General features: G+C 43.8%; 1 protein-coding gene across 1 annotated transcript in view; it reads left to right on the top strand.

Moving 5' to 3' along the window:
* Nucleotides 1-15,053, top strand: part of LOC118100094 (heparan sulfate glucosamine 3-O-sulfotransferase 3A1) — a 30,304-nt gene extending 15,251 nt beyond the window's left edge. Inside the window, exon 2 of the mRNA XM_035144828.2 lies at nt 12,496-15,053. Coding sequence (XP_035000719.2) covers nt 12,496-13,117 — 622 coding nt within the window. The 3' untranslated portion in view covers nt 13,118-15,053. The remainder of the gene's footprint in view (nt 1-12,495) is intronic.
* The last annotated feature ends 1,106 nt before the right edge of the window (nt 15,054-16,159 follow it).

Here is a 16,159-nt window from a genome sequence, read left to right as displayed (position 1 = left end):
ATAATGCAAGGGACGCAAAATGGAAATCATGCATTCGACCATGTCTTTAACCCCAGCTCCTCCCTGGCTGCCTTCCCGAACTGCATACATTCTCATCTCCGGCGAGCATAAATCATTTCGGTAACTTGTTATTACCAAACTCATTATTTATTCTCCAGGAGGTTTAAGGTGAAGCAAAGAGAAATCCCTATCAAATATTTAAAGCTCCTAGATGTGAGTAAGCGAACATTATCTTCATCGGCCTCCCTCTGTTCCTCCGAGCAGCTACGATCTAGGAAATAAAAAGCCGGAGAGATTGTGCCGAGCCTCGCTTGTAATGAGTTTATGTCAAAAGAAGCGATAAGAGGGAGCATTCATACATGCTAATCTCTGCCTCTTCTGCGGTGGCGGGACGGTGCAGAGGGTGCGAGCTCAGCGGTGCTCTCTCGCTGTGGCTTGGCACTGAGACGGGGGGGGGCGACGTGACGGTGCCAGGCGCTTTGTATTCCGAGCTTGGGTTGTAGAAGGATGCAAGGAGGGAAGCAGGAGGAGGGAGAAAATGAAATGGCGTGAGGAGGAGACAGTGAGGGAAGAGAGCTCGGAGACAGTGTAATCACTTCTGCACTCTCCCCGATACTGCTGTCTGCCTGATGCTTGACTCTTATCCCATTGCATTCTCCGCGCTGCCCTCTCCCAGTGTCTAACAATGTCTTTTCTTCACTCTCTCTCTCTCTCTCTCTCTCTCTCTCTCTCTCTCTCTCTCTCTCTCTCTCTCTCTCTCTCTCTCTCTCTCTCTCGGCTCAAACAGAAACTGGAGCCTGCAGGTTTCACGTGCGTTGCATATGTGCAGCGCCGTTTTTTGCTATCTTGTTAACTTTTCGTTAAGCTAGGTAAGCTTAGACTCTTGACTCCGCGTGCACCTAAAACTGTTTAAAGTTAACTGTCAAATATTTGGCTTTCATTGCGTTACAGCTATCGGGTTTCGTGTGGAAATTATGTGTTACCGACTCCTGCCCTCTGCCGCCTGCAGGTCCCGAGACAGAGTGAAAAAACTGAAATGCAATTCGGCACGATGGCAGTTTAAACCGACACCAGCGGGCTCGCTGCTGGGAGGCGGTCCACGGCGCCTGGGAGTGAAATAGAAAAGATGGTCTGAGTTCACAGCGAGACGATCTGCCAGCCCCCGTCTCCTCCAGCTCAGTTGGCTAAGATACTACCTGACTAATTTTGGCTTCTCTGTATGCACAGAACAATGACTCCTTTTCAGAAGTCGTTCTATTTTAGAAAATCCCAGGCGGTTTACAGTCAGAGCTCTCAGAAGTACGCCAACAAGACTCAGACTCGGGCTTTCAACCTGTCAAATTCTTATTTTAATTGTGTGTGTGTGTGTGTGTGTGTGTGTGTGTGTGTGTGTGTGTGTGTGTGTGTGTGTGTGTGTGTGTGTGTGTGTGTGGTGCAGTGTGATTTGGAAAGCAGCTGTATTATTATTAGTGCATTGATATGCTCACCTGTCTTGTGGCTATGAGATAGAAATACAGTGGGAGATTAAAGCAGACGTTCTGAATGAGATTCTGGTTTTGAGGACACACATGACACCGTCGCTACGAGCTTTTCATCTTGTGTAAATGTGCATCTGTGTGGTTAAAGTGACGTGACAAACATATTCTGATTTATGGTGTAGTAACAATGAACACACACACACACACACACACACACACACACACACACACAACCAGCTCTGAGCCTTTCTTTTCTCAATTTCTTGATAAATCCCTAAATATCTTTTTTCTGATTTTTACAGATTGACTTGTGTCTTCACATCTTTTGTTAAAAAGTAAAGATAGACATTTTTCCCTCTTTTTCTGTTCATGAAAATCAACAATAAGCTGATCATATTAACATATATTGTCTATTATCTATTAAAATCTATTAAAATACACATTTAGTGACATGTTACTCCATTAAAATGAATGCAGGGAATGTAGCTTATCCTTAATGTGCAGTCCGATCCGACCCTACCAGAGAGAACTAGCTGAGTCCGATCCGAACCCGACTCGAACCCCCATGTTTTCCATGATGTGCAGTGTAAGAAATCAAAGAGATCCCAGCCAACATGACCGACCTCAACCTGAATCCCAACTCCACCGAGCAGCTCCCTCTATCACCTCAGGCTTTTTAACTTTGCAGAACTTTTTACATTTACAAGAAAACTGAAACATCATACATCTCCTTTAAGATGTTCATCCTCTAGGAACCAGTCACAGATGGGTCAGGGATCCCTGACAGCACTTTTTGGTTTTAAAATGGGATTTGAATATTCAATATTGGCAGCTTCGTCTTTTACTGTAAACGCTGCACAACAATGAAACCTTCTTAAACCCTCCTCCCTGTATCGTAACCATGACACTACGTCACTGGTCTTTTACAGGAGCTCCCCACTGGATGTTAATCAACTGTTCTGGTGAAACACAAACCAAAGCGAGTCCGACTTACAGTGAAATGAAAAACAGATGCGAGTGAAAGCAGCTCCGGGTTAAAGAGGAGCTGTGCAGTGCATCGTTGTTCCCTCGGTCTCGGGGTGTTTACAGCAGGTTAATGGAGGAATGCTTGATAAGGATAAACGCCACATTGGTAATGAGAATGAAATCGCTTTTAAGTGAACGTAATAACAGATTCACACGTTGCTGCATTATTAATGCGCTAGATGCACTTTTAGCTGCGGCCATATTTTGAAGAAATCACCCAACGGTTTCAGCACATTCCCAAGATTCAGACAATCAGATGTTCTCGAGCTCGTCAGCGTTTCTTCGCACTGATCATGATAATGAAACTATTGTCCAGGGGTTATACCAGCTTGTGTTTAAATGTGTTTAAATCATTAAAAACCTGCAGCACCTTCTCTCCCACAAATCTTTAATGGAAAAAAGAGACACTACAGTTGAGCACCAGGTGAAAAACACTGAACATCTGCTGAGTTTTAAACCCGATAAAAAGAGTCAGTGTCAAATGGTTTAAGTGTTTGTTGGTGAAATCAATAACGTTGCACTGAAGAGGAGGATTTTTTTTTTCGTGCACGCTTGTCTACAAAGAAAGAAGAGGGGCTGGGGAAGGGGGGGGGATTGTTGTTGGAGTTTTTTTTTTTCGCCAGCCCATCATTTTACAGCCGTGCTCGCAGAATGATCTGAAACCGGGCTTACGTTATCAGACTTCAGCCTTTTAGCCACATTCTTGAATCACGAGCTAAAGCTTTCATGTCTTTTTTTTCCTTTCTCAACGAGGCCAGTAGCAGCAGCAGCAGCAACATCAGCAGCAGCAGTAGCGGCGGCGGCGGCGGCAGCGGCAGGCGGCACACACACTCGGGACGCGTGCCAGCAGAAATGAGGCTCGTAGCGGATATCTTTTTAGTGACAGTCTGTGCGGCGTATTCAGCGGACTGAAATGTTTATATTGAATGTTTCAGCAGCTTGAAAATCACCATGGTAATGGTCCCAAAGACAAAAGCCCTAGCCTTTTGTCATGGGTAATTATTGCAGAGCGGTCCCCTCAAAGCCTTCCATTTGGCTCTGAACAATTTCACATTTAATTTTGCTCTCATGCATTTGACACAGGGCTTTTTTCTTTTTTTTTCTTAATTTTTTGTATTCAAATCAGCCTTGAATGTAGAATTTAAATACCCATTGAAATGGTTTCCGTTTGAGGCGAGTGGTCCTCTGTGATTTTGTTCCCGCCCCCCGCCTCAGATTATTCCAGTAGAAGAAACTATGGGATGGAGAGGGGCTATAGAGGGACCACTTGAAATTCCCCGATGGAGCCACCTTCACTGTAGAGCCGAACATTCAAGAGACACAATACCTTTTAAAAATGAGCTTCCGGTATTAAGCCCGAGTTTAGGTGTCTTATCTCCCCCGAGCTGATGAGACCTTTAAAGACTGACTTGGCAGAAAGAAAAATAGCAGTGAGCCGCTGCCAAAGCTGATCCCCGCTGAAGAGTCGTCTCCACATGCGCCGTCTCACACGCCGTGTAACTCCGAGCAAGTGGGTCAGGGAAATATGAAAAAGTAATGTGAGCTCCGTGTCTGAGAATCTGCGGCTAGAGGAGACACGTACACCCCATGTGATGACATTAGATACAATACAGAGCCGGTCTTTGGGTTATATTTAGTGGTTTAGCTCTGACTTTATAGTCATTTGTTTCAAAGGGACATAAATCACTAATATCGAAATGATATAGCTCCCTCTGGCTGCTTTCAGACTCTCCAGGCTTTTACTTGGTTTACGCTGAGGCCACACGTCACTGCACTTGCACCTTTGCACCTGGAGATCCAAGGAGTACAGGTACGAATTAGAAATCAAGTGTTGAAAAGCACCAGGGGAGCCGTATGTTCATAATTCACCCGAATCAGTGCATCGCTAACAATGTCTCAGATGTTTGAGTCTTGAACTGAGCAGCGCTGAGAGAAAATAAACAGCTCCAGGCTACAGGAGAAGAAAATAACAAATATGGAATCAGTGAATATCTACAATATTTGAGCAATAGGGGAATTGGTTGAAATTATTATTGCATCAAGTAGCCTACATAGCAGCAGCAGTTTCACTATTACCCAACACTGGCTTTGTTTTCTGTAGCTCGATGGTGGTTTGACTCCAGTGCTTTGTTCCAGGCTCAAATGTGCTGCCATGAAATAAAGCACAGAGAGAACAGTTGGTCGTGGTCTCCAGAGGATGAAGCCCTTTGGTGGCTCTGTGACTTTTACCTCCTTCACCATCATGAAGTTGTCGACATCATCACTGCATTGAAGATACTGATACAATTCCTAAAATAACAAACCCCTGTGAATACAAATATAATTAAGGCCCTGATAATTTACAGTTTAAACAAAAACTTCATTATTAATAACTATAAATAAAAAGAAAACACAGATACAACATAATGCCTCATCATAATAACACACTAATATGACTAATTTGTTAAGGACAAACTATATAAAGACATGATTTAAAACGCCCAAAGGGTTTTTCTGTATTGTTTAATCTGCAAACCTAGAGTCAGATACAGATACTACACTGGGACAAAATTATAAAGGGGGTTATAAATGGGATATTTCTGTCTGAGTCTGTTTCTTTTCTCATTTCTATTTTTGCTCTCTGCTCCTCGTCCTCCTGACCCCCTCACCTCTACCCCTCTCCTCGCTGCTGATACGCTGCCTGAGCGTAGACGGGAGCTAACCCTGCTTCTCTGCCTCTTAAAAAGCTTCCAATGGCTTCAACGCGCATCCTGCTTCCTTTTTTTACTACCCTCAGTCACTCTTCCTCCTCTGTTCGAGGGGGTGAATTATTCACAAGCAAGTTGCCATAAAGATAAAGCGTATTTCTCCCTCCCCTTATGCAATCAACCGGGGACACTCGGCGCAGAGGAAGAGAAAAAAAAAATAAGGATTCTGTTAAAAACACTTCTGATAAATTTATAAGAACATCCTGCAAAGCTAACTCTATAAATGTTTTACCGAATCGCATATAGGAAAGGAAGAAAAAAAAATACGAGCGGTTCAGCGGTGTCCAGCAGGGAGATTTATTTACACGAGATTTTATGTAAAAGATGTTTTCACCGCAGTGTATGATACAATATTATTCTTGTACTCCATTTATAATGAAGTTCAACCAGTAACAAATCACAAAGGTCTGATTATTTTTCTCTGTCCAGACATTATTTATGAGGTCGCTAATATTTGAGTGCATATAAAAAATAGAAATGTTGCGAGTGTAGCCAGACGTTCGACTCAGATAAATTCTAATGGCAACAAGCCAGCGCTGTTTTTTTTGTTTTTTTTAGTGTGAGGCTGCGAGTGTGTGTTTGAGATGTTGTTACCAGCCGCTTATCTTAAGACAACTGAAAATAGACAACACAACTTTGTGAGGGTTTGTACATTTACCACATTGACTGTTTCCAGTCTGCTGTCGTGTTATTGATTCGTTCTCCTGTATTGTTGTTCCTCTCCGTCTCGGGCCTGCAAGGGAGGACAGGAGGCTTCACCCTCCTCTTCTCCATCCCTGGGAAGTTTTTTAACAAAGTTGTTTTTATTAATGACGCCAACGTTTAACTTTTAAACCATTATCCTCCATCTTCAATCTTAATTTGCAGCTCTCCTCCCTCACAAAACCTCCACAGGACTCGTCCACATCCTGAATGTGAAACATGTGTCATCGTCAATCTCACAATTACTTTTCCGTTTAAGTAAAAACACAAGACGCTTTTTTCTAAAACGTTTTTCATCCACGGTGACATTGTTATCTTGTTTGTCCCCAGTGTCATGCAGGGTTTCCTTCTTACTCTTTATCACCAGCTTGTCATTTCCCTGAGGAAAACAGTGGACCCTGTCCTCCCATGTCGTTTTCCAAGAATAGACGCCTCTTATCTAGTAATTGTATGTCTCTCAAAATTGCTTCCTACCCCCTACAGTTCCCATGTACCGCTCCAATTTCACTCTGTGTTTCCAGGAGCCCACCCTGGACTCTTTCTTCTTAACTCAAAGAACAAATTTCCTTTTCGATTCACGAATAAGATAATTCGGTTCTGTATTCTTAACCAAGCATGACTCCCATTTTTTATTTCTAGCTAATTCCCTCATATTCTTCAAACCCGAATGATTTTGGTTCGAGTAAATCAACGGGAAACAAAAACAGGGGCCAAGGTTGTATGAAAACCATGTGAGAAACCCACTGTGTTTTTTTTAGCAATTACGACTGGTTAGAAAATAAGATGCTTTTAAGTTAAAAAGTGTCCACTGAAGCAATTAGCCGCACATGAACCGAGTTGTGCAAAATGTCAGAACCGAGTCACAATCGATCAGTGTGACGAGAAACAATTTCAATAAAAAGGCAGAATTCAGTTTGAGGTTTTTCAAGGGAAGCAGCGAGCACGCAAACTTTCATCAGAATCCAATGCAACAACAATTTTAGTGACTCACACAGACATTTTTTCATAGCTGACATTTTATGGGAAAAAATATCACGGCATATTCGAAAATCTGAAAAAAATAAGCGTCTTTGAAGGGTTGAAATCGAATAAAAGACGTTTTTTGGCGTGATTGGAACCGAGTTTTGAAGCCTTGCCTATACTTACAGGAAAGAAAAAGAAAGAAAGAACATTATTGTGATAGTAAAGCACAGAAACAGGAAATGCGCATTTGTATTTACATTTTTCTTTTAAATTATTGGTATTGGCATCTGTCCCCAAAGATCCAGTTTGGCTCGAGGTGTCATACAACTGTGTTTCAGTTAGGTGAGCTGGTTCCAGTCTATTGACCCACTCTGGCTCACTGGTATCGGCCCACATTGATTTGATTTGATGATCCAACGACAGAAAACACAAAATATTCCATCTTGTTTTAGGAAGCTGTGTGATTTAGACAACTGTAATCCTGTGTAGCCGTGCTGGAGGAGCAGTTAGCCGTGCAGGAGGATTTAAAGCTGTACGGTTCAGGTGTGCAGGCAAAGGTGACATGAGGCTTATAAATCCTGTGGAGGGAGAGGAGGGTCAGGTGGACTGATCCTGGAGGACTGAGACTGTCAGGGTCATAAAATGGACGATTATCCTGATCTGGCCTGTCCGCTGCTGGGAAGCTCACATCTGTAATCCTGGAATTATAAATAGTTGGACCTCTCGCCATCCAACCAGCACATTGCTCCACTCTCTGCCCTAAACATGTGATTGTTCCTAAGGGAGGTGAATTAGAGTTTATGGCAAACATGTCATCTTGTCATTCATTAGTGTTTCTGTGGGGAGTCATGTGCTGCCGGCGATTACGGCCCACAGGGCAGGTGAAGAGCTGCGCTGTTGCACAACGTTGACGGAGCAGTAAAGCTCCGAGTTCAGAGGAATGGGCTCGCCCCTCGCCGCACAGCAGCCACTGCTCTAAATCACCCCCCCCCCAAACACTCCTCCTCCTCCTCCTGTCTCTGTGACCTCCGCTAGCAGCCAGTGACCTGGAAAATATCCGGTAAGTCCGAGCCCTCGCTGGCCCTTCGCTTCGCCTGAAAACAGCAGAAATATTGAGCCAATTACAAGATTAGTATCTGGTGGCCGGGGCGAGGGAACACTGTGGGTGTGTATTTATGCCGGCCAGGCCTCCCCTGCTGGAGGAGGAAGAATTAATCAAAGCCTTCGCGGGGGGAGGGGAAGTGGACAGAACTCATGCCCACTTGCCTCTACGTCTTTACAACTCCCGTCAATCGACAGACGTTGGCCCGGATCCAAGGCGACTCCTGAAAGGTCCGGGAGAGACTCGAGGAAACGGGCCCCTGTTTTCGGAACTGATCGCTTGTTAGCTCCCTGCTCCTCCCTAATTCACATGTCATGCTGTCAGCCTGTGTGTGCACCCGATTCACAGTAAATAAGACCTTATGGCGCGTTCATACTTTTATATAACAGGCAGACATGAGTCACAGCCGGTATATGAGGGCAGAGCAGAGTTGGTTTGCGAGTAAAAATCCGTTCCGCGGGGGGAAACGAAAGCAGCCGTGCATCAGGCCCTTTTTATTCCGACGTGGTTACTTTATAGACGAGTCTACAAAGGAGGCATTGAGTGATGTACTGCACTTCACTGTGTACATTGGAGTTGGCTTTTTTTTTATTAGGGAATAGAGCTGCCTGAACAAGTCCTGGCATCTCCTTCCCAGCTAGTTAGTTCCATATGAGCGGAATGACGTACAATTACAGCATGTGTTATGTTTTGTCATGTACACAAGCTGTTTGTGATGTTCTTAGTCATCCTGAATGTATTTATTTTATTGTGTGTGTGTGTGTGTTTCTGTCCAGTGCCTAAATGCATTCCAGAGCAGGGGATTTGATTTAAAGGTCAGGCCGGGGTTCATGTGCGATGTTTCTTATTTGGTTGATGGGCCTGTGTCTTGTTTCGTGAGTGGATCCCGCTGCCTGCGTTTCATGCATGACTGCGCTCGGGGAGTCGTATTTTAGCAGCGTGATGAAGACATCAAAGCGGAATCTGGAACCGCAGTAAATCTCAAAGCACTTGGACGGTTTGTCATCTGTTACATCACCTACCCTGCCAATAAAGTTTCATTAGAAAGCAGCCGTATGCTTTTGCTGCAGAATGGAAAGAAATACCTTAGTGTAGTTCACTTACTTTGAAACCAAGCGGCTCTGGTTCCCAACTGAAACTCAAGAGCTGAGAACTTGTGTTCTTCACTCGTATAACATGTGTGTGCATTAGTCACTTATATGTGACTCAAGGAAAATGAATCAGTGCTGAGACTGCAACTAACATTTATGGTGACTCATTAATTTATTATTTTTGATTAATCATTTAGTCACCCTTCCAAGAGGGTGACATGTTCAAAAGTCTGGTCCAGTCAAAAACCACCAGGGAACTTTAAATTAAAATTTTCTCACAAATCTTTGACATTCTGTATATGATGCAGTGCTTTTACACATTTAAGGCAATGATTGAAGACAATAGATTCGAAAATTAATTAATTAAAAATGTGGGTGCGGAGTTGCCGTCAGTCCAGTTGCATTCTAGGTAATGTAGGCGCCAGATAGAGACACGGGAGGACATGTGGAATAGAATAGGGAAAAATCTCTGGTACTAAACCAAAACAGTTCATCTCAATTCCAAAAGTGTCATAACAGTATTTATTTAGTTTAATCAAGGATAAAAAGTAAAGTATGGGGGTGCAGCCAGTATCTTTTTCATATGACTGCACAGACGCACCTGAAACCATTCTACCAATAACTATAACATTTACATCAACCTGAATATGTGAGTGCTTCACGACTCCTCCCAAACATGCCTGTCCTCGTGTTGCACACCGTATGACACACGCTGACCCTGAAACCCGCCGCCATCCCGACCCGCCGAGTGCCCTCGCCCCGCCACGCCACCGCTGTGAGTGCATCGACCGCAGAACAAGCTCCACACACGCCATCAAATATGGATGCTTCCTTTTGCTACGGGCTCATTTCTTTTTCATAACACAATAATGTTCTCCTTTGCATCGTAAAGTTGTTGTACTTGCAGAGGCCGTTTCAGACGTCTGGTGGTTCCCAAATCAGCACGTTGCCACTCTATACGCAGGAAGTCGTACAGGAAGACTACCTGCATGCCCGCGTCAGAGATCCCCGTTTATCAATAATTAGTCTCCACGTTCTATTATTGACTGAGCCTCGTGGCTATTGTCTTCCCAGATGACATTGGGTTTGTTTTGAAGCACCATTACACAGTACAGCTCCACCCTGGACTCTTGGGGCGATGAGGCTGATGTGGTGTTGTGCATAGCTGTTGGAAAGGTCACAGAAACAGAGAGGACAACGTCGAGACATCGGTGGACTCGTGTTGCTGCTCTTGCTCTTATCGACCACTTCCTGCATGTCCCCCAGCCCTGTCATCTGTTCCTCACAGAGAAAATCCACTCAGGCTTCTCAACCACATAAACTGGATGTGTTTTGACACTGGCCCGGAGGTATTGACTTACGGCTTTTAGATCCGTTTCACCTCATTGTGCTGAGCTCAACCGGAAGCTGTTTCAAATCCGGCTACACACACTCACTTTGTGCTGTCGCCTCAGTGGACTCTGTATAATATTTTTTGGGAATAATCACTAAATAGTTCCATATCTGTCCTGGAACTGGTGTCGTCCAATTGTTTTGTAAATCAACGTGAATCCAGTCTTTGTAAAAAACGAAAACGTAACATTCTGGAGGGAAAGACACTGCCCTCGCATGAGTGATGACTCGCTTGTATTGGGAGAAAAGGGAAAGAAGTGTGAAGTGGTTAAAGAGCCACATGACCACAAAATCCACAGAAAGACGAGGTCAGGCGGTTTGATGGGTCAAGAAAATATTGGACTTTGGCACAAGAGATGATTGTTGGATGTTGTTTTCTACGAACCTTCACCTTAGACCCAAGTAATGTCTGTGCCTAAACCTTACCCAGCCTTAATCATAGCCGTGTCGGATCAGACAATACTTGAATTTGTCCAAAAGGTTGTTTATCTGATGTATGAATGTTGGAACGAAAATTCCAAATGATGTATTTTGCTGTTTGGTTGTTTAGGATCATGCCGGGAGAAACCAGTCATCACAATGATCACGACAGCTGATGTCTTTTCCAACATGCACTCTGTTTGTAAAGCTTGGCCTCAGCCAGCATCCTGGTGCCCTCTGTCTCATTCCGTTCTGTGTATGTTAAACGGAGCATGATTGTTTACCAGCCCTTTTTTTGCAAGGGCAGAAAAAAACCCGACGCCCGCTCACATCAGAGGAAGACGCTCGCTGCTGGGGCAGAAGCTGCGGTTTGATTGTGTTCGCGGGCGCTTGACACCGAACAACACAAACAGCAGATTGAAGTCTTGAGCAGCCTCCAGTCCCCGTCAGAAAATTCCAGACGACCTCCCGCCTTCAGGGTCTCGGTAGTTCTGTCACGGGCGGCGAAAACTGCCCTGGGAGCAGCCCGGGCCACTTTGTCAGCGCCAGTACTCGATTTAAACAGCACCAGCCAGGCAGATGAATAATTGACGCCTGCATTCTGTACTTTGGTGAATTTTAAAGCTGTATTCTGTAGAGGCTCTAAATGGCACGGGGAGGGCGCGTTAAACATTCATGAGCTGCTTTTACCCGCTTTGCTTAGATTCACTGTCCTGAAGAAGGGTGGACGGAGGGGAAGTGGAGACAGAGGAGTGGAGGGGCGGCACGGACCAATGGATCCGCTTGTTTCCCATCTCTTTTGTGAGTTCACGACGAAGAAGGACCCGGTCAGAGAAGAGGCTAAATAAAAATCCACCCTCAAATGTTGTGACCTCAGGGTTCAACACTAATATTTAATTTCATGAGGTTGACGAATTAGGATTTATTGATTATCAATGATTATAACACCTAGAAACAGAGAAACACAATTATAAACCACAACTACCGGAAAGCTGCAGCATCGAAGTAGCTTCTTGATGTTTGTTGAAATACGTGAAAGACAGGAAGGTGATCAATTATGCTGAGAGGGCCTTTTGGCTCAAGTATCAATATTTCATAGCCGGCACTACCATAGCATGGGTATAGAGATTGATATTCTTCCTGCTGCGCCATACGAGTATGAAGAATACCTCCTTTCAAATACACCCAGGGGAGTCCCGTGCTTGATTTCATAAACCCTCCGGCTACATTAAGGATGACTTGAGGCAGCATCTGCATACTATCACCGCAAGAATGTCTTTACATCGAGGCGCGAGCACGAGCCTGGTGCTGCGCCAAAGCTGCAAATCAACATTTGGTCACACCTGATAGAGATCAAATAAATAAACTGCTGCGAACGCGCTGTTAGCAGTGTTATTTTGGGTTGATTGGATTCAGAGTATTTGATGACTTAGCCCGAGTTCATCCAGTTGTAATGTTTATTGTAGTAACAGAGGTTGTACAAGTGTGTCAGTGGCTCGGTGCGCTTCAGTCAAGAGGTTCAGTTCCCAAAAAAATGTCTCACTTCCCTTTTTCCTTCTTTGTTGTTTCTTCAGGGAGCTGATGCCCAAGACCCTGGAGGGCCAGATCACCATGGAGAAAACCCCCAGCTACTTTGTGACCAGAGAGGTCCCCGCCCGGATCTCCGCCATGTCCCGGGACACCAAGCTGATCGTGGTGGTGAGGGACCCCGTCACCAGGGCGATCTCCGACTACACACAGACACTGTCCAAGAAGCCCGACATTCCCTCCTTCGAGAGCCTCACCTTCAAAAACAGGACTACGGGGCTCATCGACACCTCGTGGAGCGCCATCCAGATCGGCATCTACGCCAAGCACCTGGACAACTGGCTGCAGTACTTCCCCATGGGCCAGATCCTGTTCGTGAGCGGCGAGCGGCTGATCAGCGACCCGGCCGGAGAGCTGGGCCGCGTGCAGGACTTCCTGGGGCTCAAGCGCATCATCACGGACAAACACTTTTACTTCAACCAGACCAAGGGTTTCCCGTGCCTCAAGAAGGCCGAGGGCAGCAGCAAGCCCCACTGCCTGGGAAAAACCAAAGGGAGGACCCACCCGAACATTGACCCCGAGGTGGTGCAGAGGCTCCGGGACTTCTACCGGCCCTTCAACATGAAGTTCTACCAGATGACGGGACGTTTCTTTGGCTGGGAAGACTGAACGGGACACTGAGGACTGTCTGAAAATACCACGATGGACGAGGGAGGGCCACTTTCAGAGGGAAAAACTTTTGGGAACAAATTCGTGACATTTCAAGAAATAGCACTAATATTTTTTCAAAAAGTTATAATTTTAGTTTAAGTACATTTTGTAAATATCGGGAAAATTCAGTTGTGCAGTCAAAACACCAAAATACAAGCAAAGCTAAACCTTGGAGATTTAATCTGATGTAACCGATCAAATTCTAATATTTGGTTATATTCTCAAAAATAAATGTATAAATTTAGTCTCAAAATATTTTCTCATAGATTTATATTTAATTTAATACTCATTGTAACATTGAGGCTTTATTTTTGTGCATTTATTCTTTAATTTTTTATTATTATTTAAAAACAAATATATATATATATATATGATTCATATAATAAAATCATAATCATATATTGAAATTATTTATTCCTACAAATTATGAATGTAGTAATTGTAAAAGAAAACAAGATCTTATATAACAGCCAATGGAAATTATAGGCCTTTTTTTTTCCAGAAATATTCTAATTTGTTTTTCTCATAACACCATTATTTCTGTAATATTATAAACTTTTCTCAAACTTTCTGACTTTGCTCTGTGGACTTTCAGAGACGTTTCGACTTGGTTGTCAAAATGTTTCCTCCCCCGACAGTGTCCTCGTCCCTCTGTCGCAGGAAGTCGGCCTCGCCGCTAACCCTAAGCAATATGTGGCTGCTACAGGAGGGAGGAAGGGCCCATCTCTCCTCAGTGGCGGCCCTGATATGCAATCTTTCACCGTTCCATTTTCCATCATCAGCGCTGCCTCTAATCCACAATCATGGAGATGTTTTCATCCGAGAAAAAAGACGATTGAGTTGTTGAGGGGTTTTCGTCATGTCTCCCTGCACTATCTGAAGAAACGCTTCTTCCTTTTACTTTTTATTTTTTAACTCCGAAGTCCTCGTCTGCGAGAGAGAACTATGATATGCAGTGCTTCTGTAAGAAGATGTGTTCAGGGGCTTTTGATAAAAGCTCTTACTGAGTGATTTAATGCCATATTTTAAACATACATAGCTGCTTTCAAAACAATTTTTCTAGCAAAAAGAATATAAAGAAAAGATAAAAATATATGTATTTTTGAAATGTATTTATTCAAGAGGAACACACGCAGTATGTTTGTATTTTGAATAACTCCTCAGTGATTATTTGCTCTTGTGTTATTACGCTCCCCATGCCTTTAGAGTATTGTTTGTTTTATACTGAAACGCTAAAAACGTGTGTTAATTTCAGGTCATCCGTTCTAACATGTATCTGCTGCACAGTGCGTGGACACGTGTGGTCTGAGCCTCCAGCGTCAGAGCTGTGACCGTGTTATTTCAAGGGTTGTTTCCCCACCTTCAGTTAATGAAGTTAAAGGCAAAGATAGCACTCGCGATTATTCAAGCACCGGTGACTGCGGTGGAGGTAGGAGACCTCCGCTTCGCCTTCCCAGACCGCGACTCGAGTTTCCTCAACATGCCTCCTTGTGAATTGAATACACTTGATGTCACTGGCCTTCCTTGCCTCGAGGCAGTGTGTGTGTGTGAGTACGTGTGTGTGTGTGTGTGTGTGTGTGTGTGAGCGAATGTGTGGAAGTCTTCTCAAACCCAGGGGCGCTTGAGAACAATGGCTGAGTTGTGTTCCTAATTTCTCTCTACTTGTATTGTGAGCCACTTTCTGAAAGCAGATGTTCTTCAAAAGGCACAAAATCAACAGTGTGTTTTTTGGGGGGGTGAGCATCGGAAAACAACCTAATATACATTTTGTCTTTTGGGGGATTATATTACCAATCTAACTGTGCTGTTCTGACTGTTGTTTACTCCGAGTTGTAGGGATTTTTAAGGCACTCATTGAATAAAAGATGTTATATGTAAACGTTTTAATTATAAACTGTCTTTCTGTCGTGTTTTTTCCCGCCTCTAAAAATGTATGCATGAGTGCAACAGGAGAGCGAAGCCACAACGCCGAGGAGAGAACATTAAAGTCATTGCAGTGCTGATCACGCATCTGATAAGCTCGGCTTCCTGCAGAATCATAAAAGCGCCGCGTTGCTCCTTCCCTGTCTTTACACCTTCACTTATTGTCCCTGCTGATCTCCAGCCAGCCTCCGGGGCAGGTGATCAAAAGAGGCATTGAGAATTTTAACAGACACTTGGAATTTGAAAGCCTCATTCAGGATGTCCGGACAGCTCCTGTACTTGGGGACAATGTCAAGGAGGTTGGAGAAGAACTAGAACTGGTTATTCTGGCTTCAAAACCTCAGGCCCTGCTCATATTTGTAATTTAACGATGCAAAGCTAATTTTGAGATGTTCTTGAAAGACAGACACTGTTATTGAATCAGACTTCACGTCTTAATCACCTTACCATGGCCGAAATGTAAGACTTATGCTCACACTATGGCCTTGACGTGGGTGTTTAGCACAGAACTCCCGGAAAGTGGAAAATCCAACAAGTGTTTTGTTACCCAACAATACCCATGAACATGGTCTACGTGGCCCACGAAGGCCAAAGCAAAATGAGGGTTAGGGTCGTGCAATTCTTTAAAAAGAATGAAAGTCAGAAAAACATGTTGACGTTCTTTTTCGCATTTATTTTAAGGACGTAGGACAGGATCGTAAAATCATCTTAAGCTGACGAAAAGTTCTGAGAAGAAATCGCTCTAAACATCAGATCAGTGATCATTTGGGCTTGATCAGGAACTTTGATCACCTCAAACTGAAAGTCAAATGAAATCTAGTTTGTTTAGTGCCAATAATACACTAACCTCCTGAGTATCAGTCAAAAAGCCTCTAAAGGAATGACGTTGGTATGGAATGACGTTCTTGTAAATCACCAGGCCTGTGAATTTATTTTCCTAATTAATGCAACTAGTAATCATACTTTTATAAATGTTGTTATTCATTATTCACTCATGATGGTGGTTTAAAACAAAAAAGAAAGCATAAAACCTCAAACATTAATATAATAGTTAACATGTGGTATAGAAATCAGCCT

The sequence above is a fragment of the Hippoglossus stenolepis genome, chromosome 21 (genome assembly GCF_022539355.2).
Source record: "Hippoglossus stenolepis isolate QCI-W04-F060 chromosome 21, HSTE1.2, whole genome shotgun sequence".
In the NCBI taxonomy this organism is placed as follows: domain Eukaryota; kingdom Metazoa; phylum Chordata; class Actinopteri; order Pleuronectiformes; family Pleuronectidae; genus Hippoglossus; species Hippoglossus stenolepis.
This window is presented reverse-complemented; position numbering and strand designations above follow the sequence as displayed.